The following is a 16,127-nucleotide window of genomic DNA, read 5'->3' as shown; positions in this document are numbered from 1 at the left end:
AGTAAATGAAAAGTTAAATGAGATCAGGATGTCTTTGCAAGAGAAAATCTGCGACATGCATCATAGGTTATACAAGTCAAACACATAAAATAGAATATAATCAAAATATATATAAGAAAAAGATAGCATTTACACTAATTAATGGATTCACAGGGCTTATTGCAAAGAATGGTTTTAAGTAATTTCAAACAAATAATCTTGAGTTATGCAGATGATCCCATGCTGTAGAAGCTGTATTGCTGAATGAGTGGCCAGTAGTAGATTTTTTGTAGAACGTTTAAATGAAAGATTCTGGCCAAGCAGAATTATACAGATCAAATTCATCAAGTATTTATAAGTAGCAACAAACAGAATATGTTTACAGAACACAGTCTTAATAAATCCAACTGTCATGATCTCAGCCCCGGTAGCTTCTCTTATTACTCACTTTATTCACCTTCCCTCCATGCTCTCTAATTGTCATTGATCCTATCCACCTGTGTCTGTTTCTTTATATTCGGTTCAGCCCAAGCTATTGGGGCCCAGATCATTATTTGTTTTCTGTTCATGCTTTTTGTGGTTTATTTCATGGTTCATGTGCTGGTTTCTTGCGGCCAGCGGATTGAGAGGTTTTTTTTTGTGTTTGTCCTGTCTTCTGATCGTGCCCTGGTAGGGGTGGAACGGTTCACAAAATCCACGGTTCGGTTCGGTTCATGGTTTCGTGGTCACGGTTTTCGGTTTGGTATATGTTTATTGTTACACCGAAAAATAAAAAGATTAATAAAAATTATAAAATTTATGAAATTAATGAAAAAATCCCAAAAAATGAATGAATTGTAATTATTTTTAATGATCCACGGAAACCCTGGTTCATTTCTGGATATTCTGCTGCTTTGAATTTAATCATCTCGCGCATGCCCTCTACAATCTCCAAGGAACTCAGAGCGGAGCGGACGGGAGCCACTGTGGGGGCTGTAGGCTTTGCTCTGTGCAGGCAGTCTGAAGCGCCGCGGGATGGAGCGGAGCGGAGCGCTGACGGAGTATGTGGGATTTCGGGGTTAGCCTGACATGTTGGTCATGTTGCTGTTAGCATAAATAAAACGTGTTGCACAATGCTTTGCACACTGTTGCACTTTTATCCACAACTTTCTTTCCGCCGTCATCGTAGGTCACTCTAAATTCAAAGTGGTCCCATACAGCAGACCTATAAAGTGCTGCTGGCGCGTCTTCCAACTCCTTTTCTTTCCCACTCGCCATACCCACACAATTCTCCACAACAACTGATTTTTTTCTGCTACACCTGGCTACGCTGCTTCGCTTCTTCTTCTTGCTTACTACTGGTGGTTGGCTTTGGTCGCAGTACCGCCACCTTCTCCTCTGGAGTGTACACACTTCGCCTATGACGAAAAGGAGCAGCGCATGAACTGAACGCAACACACGCGAACCGAACCGAGACAGTCGAACCGAACGGTTCGGACGGTTTTCAAAAACCGTTCCATCCCTATGCCCTGGTCCTTCTCCGCGGAGCCCTCAGGGTTTTGGCTCAGAACATGGAGAGGGTCAGTTTTATTCGAGTAATCCCGGCTCCAAGGAGGAGACGAGTTTAAAGTTTCCTGCAGTAATCCTGGTTCCACGTCTTGTCTCTGGCCCTCTACCACTGAGCCTGCCTGTCTTCATCTGTGCGTCTCTGTCTGGGCATGCTTCTGGCCCCGTCTGCATCTTAACCTGCCTTCATGCTCTCCATGCAGCAAGCCTTGCAAATCCACACATGCATACAGTTCACATAAAGTCACACATCATCTTTAAGGAGGCTTTTTTATTGTAGCTTTCACAGAGCCATGCAACCAAAGCAACCATCTGTCCCCAATCCGCCCATGCTCTTCCTGGAAGCCTGGATCCCTCTGTTACTCTTGGGATCAGAACATCTGAATGAGCTGAGAACTCCTGGATTCTGGAACTGTTCATGTCTGATCTGTTTTCCCCTGACCTGGATCAGCTTCCTGCAGGTTCTCCGGGGGCTGCAGCATCTGGGACACTCTGGGTGACGCACGCCGCATCTCATTGGCAGCCAATCGGCTGGATCGCACCTCTTTAAAATGAGATGGACTGTACTGTTAAAGTCGTAGGGAAATCATATTTAAATGTCAAATCATTCTGGCTTAAACATGTATATAAATGTACTCTTTATAAGAAAATTTCTATCTTTAAAAAAATCCTGTCTTAAAAGCTGTGGGTTTTTTTTTTTATCTTATGCAGGCCAGTTAGTTATACGTCAGCCTGTACACCTAAATTCAGCCAATCATATATCAATGATCATCTGTCAATCAAATTTTTTAGTAATTTCATCTTGAGTCATAAGTCTCAGCTAATATACTCAACAATTCAAATAAGAAATATGAATCATCAAATTAACCATTGAGTTAGATCCCAGGGGAGGTTCACAGGGATGGCCGTCTGTGTCTTCGGCTGGCAGATATTGTCCCAAAATTTAGAAAATGTCTTTTTTTTAAAACAGCCCTGTCTTAAAATCTGTGTTTTCTTTTTTTTTTTTTATCTTATGCAGGCCAGTTAGTTATATGTCAGTTTGTACACCTAAATTCGGCCAATCATATATCAATTGTCATCTGTCAACCACATTTTTTTGGTCATAGCATCTTGATTCATGTGTCGGAGCTAATATATGCAACGGTTGACATAAGAAATAACAATCATTTACTTTCCCATTGAGTTCCGTCCCAGTGTTCACGGGGATGGACGTCTGTGTCTTCAGCAGGCGTAGAGCTAACAGAACTGGCAGCGTTGCGAGGCAAGGGCTCAAACATGTACGGCTGTAAGCTTTCTACACCAAACCAAGCTTCTACCGCCCTGACGTCCTCTTCAAAACATCTTCGTCCCCGCTTTCCTCCTCTAAATAAAGAAAGTATGACAGAGGAGACTCATCCACGACTTCCGACACAAAACTCTCCTCCTCTTGCATGTTTCCGCTGTCCATAGCGTTCCTTGACAGTGTCGTTTCTAAGTCACCAATTTAGTGCTACTTGGTCCCAATGGAATGTCCCATTGGGAACCTACTAGCACTAAGTTGCTAACTGGTAGCAAGATGCTTCCTACAAACCGGCCACAATCAAACTTGCTTGTGAACCTTTCGCCACAACAATCCCGCGCCCTTGATAAACGACAAATAACATTTACTTTATTCACTTGTGTAAAGTCGTGCACCACTCGGGAGAATTTGGAAATGGAACGGTTGGAACAGCTGTTTCCCTACGACTTTTGACCAGATAAGTGACTCACTCTGATAATCATCTCCTGTCAGATGATCGGGTCACTTACCTGTGTTTCTCTCACATCCAGAATGCCGGTGATGGGTTCCACCCCGCCCCCCTGCAGCGACTGCGGTCCAATTATCCTCAGCAGTCCACGTTTCTGTTCTATTCTGTTTTATTATTTCTTTCATTAAACGTTTTGAATCTTCCCATTGTGTGACTGGGTCCCTCTGTCCTGTTTATGACACCTAAGGCCTTGATGAATGTGAACATACCGTGGCTTTCATTTGGTCCACTGTTCTGAAAATCATTCTTTGAATTCATTGAAAACCTTAATTGTGGCTGGATGATTTTGTACACTTTTTATTTCAGAAAAATCCAGATAGTCCCTGGTAAAATATTTAGTTTATTCTAGTTTATAAGCTCTCTACCTAAAATCAGTTTTTGATTTGCTCTTAAAAAAGTTTTGCACTTTGTTGATTAAAAATAATAATTTGTACTGTTTTCTATTTTTTCTGTTTTTCATATACGTAAATAAAAAGTTATTAAAGTATTTTAAATGCTGGACCAACTTTAATGACAAAAGCATTTAAGAATCAGAAGTCTGGTAGTAAACATAGACATTAAAAAGTATCGGTATTGACAAAAACATGGACAACACCTACCCTTTATTTAACTGGTATCAGATCAATATCTAAATAAACAGTAAAAAACAGACATTCTTCTCAACTTTCCAATGATTGTTTTTATTCAGTTCACAGTTTAGCAAGAAGAACTGATTGCTTTTTAATAAAGGGACACATTAGTTTTAATAGTAATCAGTTCCTTAATTGAAAAGTGCATTTTGTGTTGACTCTTCATTTTTAATGGTTTTAATGATATAAAAAAGGTGAAAGGAACAAAACAAAAACCTTACAATAACTAAATCTTTAAAGGACATTTGCTTTTTTAGCCTGACTGTAACTATATGGTGTAACTTAGTTTAATGCAGCTCAATGCGTTGACGTCTATTTTTCTTTTTCCTCTGCCTCCTTCTCATGGCAGCTCTTTTATTCCCCCAGTGCTCCGTCACCCATGTCGCCGGGGGGACAAGGAGAACGTGGCGTTTTCCCCAGATCAAAAATTTACGAGCAATTAAAAGACGGCCGATGCCCAGCATCCATCAGCTCAGCGTGCAGCTACCCGGCTGCGTACGGCGAGGGGGAGTGGGGAGCCGCAGTAAACCACAGGCTATATACTTTTATATCTGTTATCCCTCCGAATAGGGAAGGTTATGGCAGAATGATGTTTTACTGTTTCTGGTTTCCAGCCTGATGTAGATGTCATTCATGGAGCACGCTCGGTGGGGGTCGCAGGCATAGATAAAGAAAATATGACCATAAAAGTGAGTGGTTTGTTAAAGTGGGATGAGTTCCCTAATGTGTGCCGCAGGCCTCGCAAACAAAAAGAATAACAGTATGTGTTGATCTGGTTCATCAGTTACTGAGAGAAGAGTGACCTAATTACTGTGTTGTTTATTACTGCACAGCTCTGATTTATGTTCCTCTTCGCTGTTGATTTCAACACTGAGTCTTCCTCTTCAATAATTGCAGCAAGAGACTTTTTTTTTTTTTATATTTGAATACACAAACAGACAGTCGCACAAAGACTCTGAGCGACACACCAATACACAAAAAGGCACAGAAACCCTCATACATCAATGCAGTCGCTCTTTCACTTTTTCTGGCTCCTTGCGACAGCCTCAGACTCATTTGCATCCCTAATTGTGTTGTAATGTACTTTTAATTTGAAAATGGAGGCAATTAATTATTTTGATATAGAACAAAATGCAGCAAATGTAAACATTCTAATAGTCCTTTGTGAGCTTAGTATCATTTTTCAAAAGATGGATTGAATCTTATCTCGTTTTTTAATGCCATAATACTTTTCCGCCACCACCCCCACTCCGATATACTATTTTAACATCATGCATTCTCCTTGATTTTCACTTTGTTTTCACAGCACGGCCAGCGTCTCTTTGATCTGTTCAACCACTGTTATTTTCTATCCAAATCTCCCACAGGATAACCACTGTGGTTTCACCTATGCTATCACAAGAGATTAAGTGAAATTAAGCTTGTTTGGATGTTCTGCTTCTTCCCTGTTTGTGTAAAGCCTGTAACGCCAGAATCTACTTTTGTTTTGTTTTTTACTTCTGGGCTAGAAGAGCTTTGGTTGGAGATATAAATCACAGGTTCATTTATTTTCCTTTGCTGAACGTGTGATCAATAGGTGTGTTCAACAAATGCGGAATAACTTTAAGCGACTTGGGGGAGATCTGTTTCTGGGTGCTGTGAAAAAAAAAAAACCTGGCACTTTCACTCCCTCAAGTTGATAAAATCACAACAGAAAGGAACAGGATGAATGTGTGTTATTTTCTTCCCTCTTTCACCCTGCTCTATCACCTTTCTCCCTTCAGTCCCGTTCTCTCTCCTTCCTCTCACTTTTCTTACCTCTCACCAAACATCACCCCTCATCCCTATCACCAGCCTCCCCTGGTCCCAAGAGGACTGGGAGCCGGCTGAGATCACAGCCGGCCCGGCACCAGCCTATAAATTTTGAGTGACAACTCTTTGGACCAATAAAGGCACCACTATATTTCATGCACAGTAAATCTGATGGCAGATTGCTGTGGCGTGTGGCGGCTGACATGTTTATTGTCGACGCGGTAGCGCCGGGTGGAGGGTTTGAGGTTCGGGGGGTCGCTCAACGACATTGTTAAATTTGGTAAAGCTTCCAATATGGAGGTCAGATAGATGGGAACGCCGGGTTGTGGGTCACTGATTCCTTCCATGCAGCAAGCCTAGCAAATCCACACATGCATAAAGTTCCCATGAACTCACACATCATTTTTAAGGAGGCTTTTTTCCCCCTGCAGCTTTCACAGAGCCATGCAGCCAATGCAACCATCTGTCCCCAATCCGCCCATGCACTCACTGAAATGTTTAGGGTGGCATGCAGCGGCTCGGTGACTCTCTGATTTGAAGAGGGAGTTAATAACTTGGGAAAGGCAACGTGTCCAGCTGTAGTTTTGGCATTTTAGATTCATCTCGGACCCTCCTGCACACGTTCAGAAAAAGAACTGAAAAATATATTGTAAAATCGGCTCAAGATTTTACAGTAAAAGTTAAATCAGACTGCCAAAATGCTATTCAGTTACTGTTAGCACATATCTTCTGATTAAATACAGTAATAGCCATTCAAAATTTCCCCACTTTTCTTGATCAGCCCTTGACTGCTCTTATTTCCTTTTTAAACATCAATATTTGTACTAAAATATTATTTCTGTCATGATTTGTGGACATTAAGATGCTAATGTGTCATCTCTTGGTCAGACCATGTAATTCAGTGAAAGGGGGATGTTTAGGAAAACATTAATTGTTGAGTTACAAATGCAGGTCTATCCAACATCTCTCATAGGCAGTCTATTACTCCCACAGTGGTCCTTACAGGTGCGGTCATAGTTAGTCCCACCATCTCTGGGCTGTGAGCAAACCACATATAGCCAACACTAGCAGATCTCCTTTCAGTCAGGGGGGATGCAAATTGTTAAAGTCCTAGGGAAGCCGCTGTTCCAGCCAATTCATTTCCGAATTCTCCCGAGTGGTGCCCGACTTTACACGAGTGAATAAAGTGAATGTGATTGGTTGTTTATCAAGGAGGCAGAATTGTTGTTGCGGAAGGTTCGCAAGCAAGTTTGATTGTGGCCGGTTTGTCGGAAGCATCTTGCTAACAGTTAGCAACTTAGTGCTAGTAGGTTCCCAATGGGAAATTCCATTGGGACCAAGTAGCACTAAATTGGTGACTTAGAAACGACACTGTCAAGGAACGCTATGGACAGAGGAAACATGCAAGAGGAGGAGAGTTTTGTGTCGGAGGTCATGAATGAGTCTCCTCCATCATACATTTTTTATTTAGAGGAGGAAAGCGGGGACGAAACATTTTTGAGCCCTTGCTTCGCAACGCTGCCAGTTCTGTTAGCTCTACGCCTGCCGAAGACACAGACGTCCATCCCCGTGAACACTGGGACAGAACTCAATGGGAAAGGAAATGATTCTTATTTCTTATTTCATCCGTTGCGTATATTAGCTGCGACAAATGAATCAAGATGCTATGACTGAAAAAATTTGATTGACAGATGACCGTTGATATATGATGGGCTGAATTTAGGTGTACAAGCTGACATATAACTAACTGGCCTGCATAAGATAACAAAAAAGAAAACACAGATTTTAAGACAGGACTGTTTTTTAAAACAGAAATTTTCTAAATTTTGGGACAATATCGTCTGATAAAGAGTACATTTATATACATGTTTCAGCCAGAATGATTTGACATTGAAATATGATTTCCCTACAACTTTAAAGCTTGGTAAATGTGTACACACGTCATGATCAGATTTTTTTATTTAGTGTAAAAATCAAGTCAGTCAAGGTTTTGAATTTCTGATCAACCAAAAATATAGATCCAACGTAGCTGTCATTATGGTTACAGAAAAGCTTTGATGCATTTTAAGAAATTCAAGCCCAAACTTCCACTTCACTCACTGTTACTAATCTGATCTGTTTCAGACTGGAGAGTCTGATCCTTCCGAGATTCCTTAGTGTAAGTCAGTCTGGCTGGCCAGGCTAATTCAATGCCAAATTAATCGATTATAAAAGAGTCTTAAATAACATGTCAAATACTTTAGTCCAGAAATGCTGACATTTCTTTTTCATAATTATATGTTTGCTGCAATTTTTTTAAATTAACTCAAATATAAATTTTAACTTTAATGCTTACTTTTTGCAGAACATAAGAAATCCTCTAAAAGCAACACATTTAGAAATATCACACAGCTTTCCTAAGCTGTAAAAACTCCAACATATAATATGATTTTTTTTAATGTTTTACAACAATCTCTCTAAGTGACCCAACGCTGATTGCACTGCAGTCAACCCGTTCTCACCCATGAAATAAACCATTCCTTATAATTATAATTTAAATGGCCGCTAAAGCATGATCAGGGCATTACAAGTCCTCTGCCACAGCCCTCTAAATGGACAGATTTCAGCAGACGCTCGCCGCTGTGATCGGCATCATTATATCTTAATTAATCCATTCTTCTCACAGCAACACAGTAATTACAATCTATTTCATGATGCAGCATGCTGGGGAAGAGGAGATGAAGGGAAGAAATAGGCATGGAGTGAACACAAGGTTTGAAAAGAGAAAGGTTGGGGAAAGAAAAGAGGAAGAGGTGATGAGGGTCAATTAGAAGAGAAGAGATGAGGTTGCAGGGAGACACATGGCAGATGGAAAACATCCCAAACACTATGACTGATTACCGATATTTCATCGCCTTGGTGGACACAGTATAAGCATTTATATGATCGCTTACTCACTACCCTCTAAACGCATGCAGTGTGTGAGACAATCTGTTTCTCTAAACCCTTACAGGTACACCCAGGCACACCGGGGGCGAGATAACAGCATCTGACTACTACAAGGTCCTCTGTCTTAAGTCTATTAAAACAGATTGGGGGATTTTAAAGTTAAACCACCTTTGTTCTTTTTTTCCCCTTAAATTAATAATTACAGTGCAGGATCTTTTGTGTGTTTTTTGTGCATTTGAAGCCTTATTAAAATAAAATCCAACTCTGATCAAGACTAGATAATTTTTCATCATATTAGGATGCATTTAACCCTACAAAAATATATATTTTTATTAAAAAATGTACTTTCTTCTTACCGTGACTCTATGCGACAACTTATTCTATTCGTCTTGAACAACAAAAATATCAATGTGAATGCAATGAATAAGCTGAAGACAAGACAGACAATGAGATTGAAAAGCTGAAGTGAAGCTGAATTTGTTAAAAAGTTTTTATTTTAAAAATGAAGAAAAAAAATGGTTAACAAATAAATTAAAAAAAGCTTTACTTGAAACCTGGTACACGTAAAGAGGTTAGAATAAAAGTAGAGCTAACTTTTGAAATGAGTCTGTCAGATGTTCAAAAGCCTAAAACAAATTATCTAAACCTCAAGAGAAACTCCAAGTTTCAAAATACTTAAGAAAAAACAAAACTGCCAAAGAAACAGTTTAAACAATATTTTTTTGAAAAAAAGAAAAGCAGAAAAAAAGGAATGAAGGGCTTTTATTCTCTGAAGGTTATGCGCTGAGTGAACTTATGTAATTTCTCAAAATTAAATTCTTATTAAACAAAATTTAACATTATTATTATAAAAAATAAACAGTGCCCCACGTTTCTTATTTTAAGAGGTAAAATAACACAGATTGTAGAAGTAAAGAGCCCAAAAAAGCCTCTGAAGCAGGTTGATCTTAAGAAAATCTCTTGTTTAATCAAGAAAGGATATTCAAATTGAACGCCATTATTAATAAAGTAACAATTTAAAAAAGCACTCTAAACAATCTGCTGCATTTTCTTTCTTTTACCTGTGATGTTTTAACCCTTATCCACAAAGGTAGGTTTAATTTGTATGATTTGAAACTAAAACCCTGAGCCGGAATATCTGGAAGCAGAAAAAGAAACCTAAAATATTCAACCTCTTGTGCCAAGCCAGCAATTTTTATTTAATGACTGGGCAGCATGTTTGGTTTTGGTCTCCAGTTATCAATACATCCAAGGGCAGAAGTTTGCTCAGGAGAGGCCTCTGGATGCCGGCCAATCGGAGCAGCAGCTTGAGCTGGTTGGGAACGAGAGCCATAATGAGTCTCAAACTGAAGCTGCACTGAGATGCACTGAAGACAGCTGGTAAAGCGTAGGTAGATGGTTCTCTCATAGAGTAAATGCTGTAGATCTGATCATTTCATTCAGAACATTTGAACAATACACAAACGTTAAACGAATAGACTTCCTTTTAAAAATCTAGATTTAATTGTAATGGAAACTCATCAGATTTATTTAGGACTGAAGTGCATAGAGCAAAGTCAGAAATATCTTTACCTTTTAAACAGCAGAGCAGCTCTAACAGGAAGAAATGTGAAACATGAAAGAGCGGCCACACTGAGCTGCTGAACGAAGAGCTGCAGGTGACAGGCTGCACACGTCCAACATCCCAGCAAGGTAACCAGCTCCTTTCCTTCTGCCCTGCTGCTCAAACGCTGCTGGTGTGTGAAGTCCAGATCGGATTACGGTTGCTCACAGAATAATGAGAAACAGCCTATCGCTGACAACTTCTTAAAGAGAGCAGGTTTGTTTTTGCAACTGGTGATTCTTTGACCTCTGATCAGATACTGGATTATCTGGGTTATCTATTTTTTTACTAAAACACCACAGGCATTACTTTAAAGTAGTGGGGAAACTGCATTAAGACATCATGTAGATATAATAAAAATAATTATAACTGCTTCTCATCAACAATATCGTAATAAACATGTATTCAAAGTGTGTGAATTTAAAGAGTAAATGGGAAGATCTTTTTTTTTAAAGAAATGAAACAACATTGAAGTCTTAATAAGCACTGAAATATCTAAAAATCAGTTTATCAACAGGATGATAATAAATCAAAAAGAGTTGAAAGTTTGACAAAAGCTGATAAGTAAGCGTTTCCTATGGAACCAACAGCCAGTTTGAGTCTGTGAGGCAGACACCCTGCCTACTTTTAAGGTAGGCTTAATACTTTCGTTTTTGAAAAAGTCCATGGTTATAGGTTATCCTTAGCTATCTATATAGTTCTGCTGCAATAGGCCTAGACTGCTGGAGGACATAGGGACCAACTTTTTATCATTCTGCTTATTCCTATCTATTCTCCCACTCTGCAGAATTTGTCATTTCAGGCTCTAACATTCTGCTCTCTTTGCTTTTTCTCATAGTAGCTTTGCCTCGTCTGTTCCTGTTTGGCTGTGACACCGTTCTGGAAGGAAATATCAGCTGTGCTGCTGCCATCAACACCTACAGTATGTTTATACTGTAGATGTTGAAGCTTGGCCTGTTTGTCAGTGTAGTCCTGTTTCTCTGACTGTGACTGAATGTGTGTGCTCTCTTTCATCCTCTGACATGGGAGCTGTCTCAGAGCTCCTCTGCCTGGCTGTGTGTTTCCTGGACGGGGCCGCCTTTTGTATCATTGCTTCATTTTCTGTATCAGCCTATGTCTCCTTGAACCCCAGTTGGCCTCTGCAGATGGCCGTTCACACTGAGCCTAGTTCAATTGAAATTGAATTCAAATCACATATATTCAAAAATATTGCATTCATAACTATAACTAATTTAAAGGCGAGGGATGATTACTTTCCAAGTTTCATGTTTTGGGCATTGATAGTTTTATATTAAGAAATGAATGTCAAGTCTAGGATTTCTGCCAAAAGGCTCTGGGGTTTACCTAACTAAATAAAACAAAAAAAGGGAGCAAAGAGGACTTTTTACACATATTAGTTATAGTAGCATCAAAGCACCTCCTTGAGGCAGCCATTTTGAAGCTTCTTCCACACAGCCTTAGTAGAGGGCAAATCTGCCCCCTGGAAGAATTCACTCCGATATAGCAAAAGATCCTCCATGAAACCATAACAGATAGGAAAATATCCATAAATGTGCCATAAATTGTAAATTTACGAGAACTAATTCATGACATAAGAAAGTTTCTTAACGATTTTAAAGGTTTTTTTTTTCTTTCAAATTTGTATTATTAGTATCAGAAAACATATTAGTACAAAACTGAACATTGAGGGTTTTTTTTCCACAAATTTGCAACTTTTCAACATGAGATAATTTCCTAGCTTTATTTTTCTCTGCACAAGGTGATTTTTGAGTGGTGCTGCCCCTTCAGGATCATTTGTGTATGAAACTGCCCTCCACTTGGCCCTCACATCGACCTTCTGCTGTCACTATCAAAGCAGTCACACATACATACACAGACACACACACACACACACACACACACATACATACATACATATATATATATATATATATATATATATATATATATATATATATATATATATATATATATATATACTTATATATATATAAAATGTAAACTATTGTACAGTATCCTTTTTTCTGCAAATTTTCACTTCTATCAAAGACAGTGAAGTTTAAATCTGCCACTTCAGTGAACTGTTTTGTATTTGTATGTATAAAATAAAATAGAAAGAAAAAAAATCCAGTACTGCGCCGCCATTTTGTAGTTTTTTTCCTTGAAGCCTACACTATATTGCGAGTCAAAAAAAACTACACGAACCAAAAACCAATAGTGCTTCCGCTCTGAGTTTTTTACCCACGCTCAAAAAAAACAAAACAAGAATGGGAGTGGTGCAGGAGCGGGAGTCATTCTGAATGGGAGCGGGATGGGGTGGGAGTAATTTCACCAGGAGTGGGACGGGACAGGATTTAGATTTCTACTCTGGCTCGGGATCGGGACGGGACACAATTTTTTTCTGTGGGAGTGGGACGGGACAGGAGTGAAAATCCACTCCCGTGTCAGTCTCTACTCTACATACAACCATCTAAGGAAACACTAATTGCTAAGGACAATGTAGGGGAACCATTTACCCAACCAATTTAATTTATTTTAATATGAAAGGAAGATGGAGTACCAGGAAAGGGCCCAAAAAATGCATAGGGAGACTGTAAACTCCATACAAAAAGATAGCTGGCTTGGGTTTGAACCCAGGACTCTTTGCACAGGGTCCTGAAGTCAAAACAGCCTGTGTTAATTATTGTCAAAAAACAGACTGCTTTCAGCCTAATATCGCTTTGAGGAGTAGTTTTGTCATTTAGATATTGTCCATTTAAACTTCTATCGTATTTGATCATCTATGTTAATATATGCAGCCCAGTTACTAGCAGTGATTGATCTTATGTGCACAATGTACAATGTGATAATGTACATATATGCATAAATCAGAAGATAAATGCCCTAATATAGCAGGGTTTTTAAGCAACTATAGCTGGTTTTAGTAAAAAAATTAGAAAATGTGGATGTTGTGACTGTTCAGTTTACAGCTTTCAAGTTTTGCTGGTGGTTCTGGCAAAAATAGCAGCACCATGTGCAGGTGACGCAGCCTAATTAAAAAACTACTAAGAAAAACAATCACAGTCACTCTCTACAATACCTAATTTTTTTTAGGCATGTCCTACATAATTAGGTGACATAAATGCAAAGAGTTAACATGTTAAATGAATTAACACCAGGTTACTAAAAAAAATACAAACTTCAAAGAGAAATAAAGTACTTTTCTTTTAAACAACAGGAGGATATGCCTGTTTTCTCTGAAATATGATGTATATTTAGTCTTATCAGCATATCATTATAAGTGATTAGGTTAGCTTGGCTTGAAAACAAGACACAAAGGAAGACAAATTAAGTACCCTAGAAGAAGTGCATTTTTAACATTTGGGACCTCAGTATAATAAATGCAGATTTGTGTGTGGGGTCTTATCACAGTACCTGTGGTGAACATGGTATCCTGCTGCATTGATAGTCCAGCCCAGCTCCTCGGGGTCTGGAATCTTGGCTGTCATGGCGATCAGATGTTGAACATCTCTCCATGTCAACAATGGACTGGTGCAAGAGAGAGAAAAACAGGAAAAAAAAAACATGTCACCTAAACAAACCCATCCATCGATTCATTGAGGAAACATTTAAACTTTGTCAGACAGCGTGATGGGAAACAAACAAAGAGGTGCATGTGTTTCTGTAGGCTTAGATTACAATAACCAGGCTCCCATGTAGAGCTTTTACTGGATCGCTGCAAAGATTTATTGATGCATATGCTGCTGCAAAGAGACACTATACCCTTAAAAGCAGGTGCTCTATATATAAAAGGGCCTCTTTAGGTCAGGGCTACATTACTGATAATGGTGTCACTAAAAACTGTGAATCCAACAAAGAATATCTGATTCTTTACAAAAGAGTCAGAAGAGCCAAATGCAGCAAAAGTCCTCTTTTTAATCCCAAGCAGGGGAATTCTAATAGAGCCGACTCAAGTGTCATGTCAAGCAATATACTAATGGAATCCAATTAAGACCTTTAAACTGCGCAGAGAGCTGGAGGATATTAGCTCAGTTTTCTATAACAAAAGACCAAAGGGTCGTCAACCAGGGTTTTTTTTCCTTCCATCCTATGAAAAGTATAAAGGAAATTAGTTTTTTTTTCCAGCTTTATCCACTCTTTATTGTTCTCTAAGAAAATGATTTGAATGAAAACTCTTCAGCTGCCTGATCATTTTTATTTCTGAGGAGAAATGCCACTGATCTCAGCTTCAACATCTGCCCACAGACAGACACACTCTGGGGGCACAGCTGGAGAGAAGGATGGCTCTGAAAGCAAAGCAACACTTTTAGCCCTAATTTCTACCATCAATGTCAAAGCTAGCAAAGGTTAGGAAAAATGCGACTTTAAACACGACAGAGATGCCAAGGAAAACATTTAATCCAATTCTGCATACTATGGAGGTCAAAAATGACGATTAAGTTAGCATAAAACAACTCACCCTTTTCAATCTCAACATGGGACATGCTTTCTTAACAGAATCACAAACGCTTAAAATTTCAATTAATATACAAATGAATGCAAAATAAATTACCCAAATGTAGCGGTTTGACAATCTTATAAGGTTGTCTGAGAAATTACTTTTTTAATGTGAATATAGTCCAGAAATCAAAAATGAGCTGCAGCAAAAATATGCAAACATCGCTGGTCTCTCATATCTCATTAGAGATGTACTGATACATCGGTCAACCGATATATCTGTTCAATATTTTTTTATTTTATTAGCTTTGACCATTACATAAATCTATTTTCTGATTCATTCACTTATTCAGCAGCCATGCCGTGAGATCATGTGAGGCACCTGCATTGCCACTCTTCTACTATCAGTTGTTAATGGTTTGTTTGATTTGCCTATTCACTTTTTTTGTTTGTTTTAATTGAGACCTGTTTAACATTTGTTTTTATATTTATTTTTTATCATGTATATGGTGGAAGAAAAAGCATTAATCCCCCCCCAAAAAAATTGGAACTATATTTCGATCAGATAATGTGAAAATAATCGGCTTTAAAAAAAAGCTGTTGTATATGGAAACAGTGTTTGAGTATTGTTAGCCCTCATGCAGTGGCTTTTATATATTATGAAGTATTTGACATTTTGCCACAATTTACTTTTTTAGCATAAATTTTGATATGCATGATCAGGTAAAGGTAGTGCATAGCTGCGTGGTGTGGAAAAGTTGCATCATTTGAAAAGAATTAAAAAACTGTGGAACTGTAGAAAGTGAAAGGTGAAAGTGTATTCAGCAAGCTTCAGTCAATAATTAATTATTTATACTTTTTGCTCCAATTACAGGTGCAGATCTTTTGGAGGTTATTACCATCCAGGGACTTTGACCTTATTTGGTACATTTGAATGAAAATCTCTGCTTGCATACAAATTCCAGTTTTGGCATAAATTTCAACTTCTTGTGGTTCTTGTCTTTGACTGACTCACAAATGTGCTTTGATCTAAACCAGGTGTTCCCAAAACTTTCAGCCCACGACCCCCAAGGTGATGGTGCAAGGGGCTTGCGACTCCCCCACATTAAATGAATATAGACATTGCGGGCAACCGCGCACACACTATAGGCATATCCAAACATTAGCATATTGACAAAAAAAATAAAAATAGCACAACATCCATAACATTATTCTACAGTAATTTACTCATTACTTTAATCTGAACTTAACCTCTCCTAATGGGATGGACATGCGATATGTTTGGAGCACAGCAAGTCCAATCTCGGTTTAATGTCGGAGGCCGCTACTCAGAGATCATCCTCCACATTCAGTCGACATTTGTATTTATTCTTAAGGTACATCAGTGCCGAGTAGGTCTTTTCGCAAAAGTAGGTACTGCCAAACGGC

At 38.8% G+C, this 16,127-nt stretch overlaps 1 protein-coding gene across 1 annotated transcript in view; it reads right to left on the bottom strand.

The window, feature by feature from the left end:
* LOC119795641 (proprotein convertase subtilisin/kexin type 4-like) overlaps positions 1–16,127 on the bottom strand; it is a 208,408-nt gene that overhangs the window by 90,836 nt on the left and 101,445 nt on the right. The window contains exon 9 of the mRNA XM_038303717.1: positions 13,677–13,790. Within this exon, the coding sequence (XP_038159645.1) occupies positions 13,677–13,790 (114 nt within the window). The remainder of the gene's footprint in view (positions 1–13,676; positions 13,791–16,127) is intronic.

Source organism: Cyprinodon tularosa, unplaced genomic scaffold, assembly GCF_016077235.1.
Source record: "Cyprinodon tularosa strain WSP-4 unplaced genomic scaffold, ASM1607723v1 ctg519, whole genome shotgun sequence".
NCBI classification, from domain to species: Eukaryota; Metazoa; Chordata; class Actinopteri; order Cyprinodontiformes; family Cyprinodontidae; genus Cyprinodon; species Cyprinodon tularosa.
Note: the sequence above shows the minus strand (reverse complement) of the source record. Positions and strands in the feature narration are given on the sequence as shown.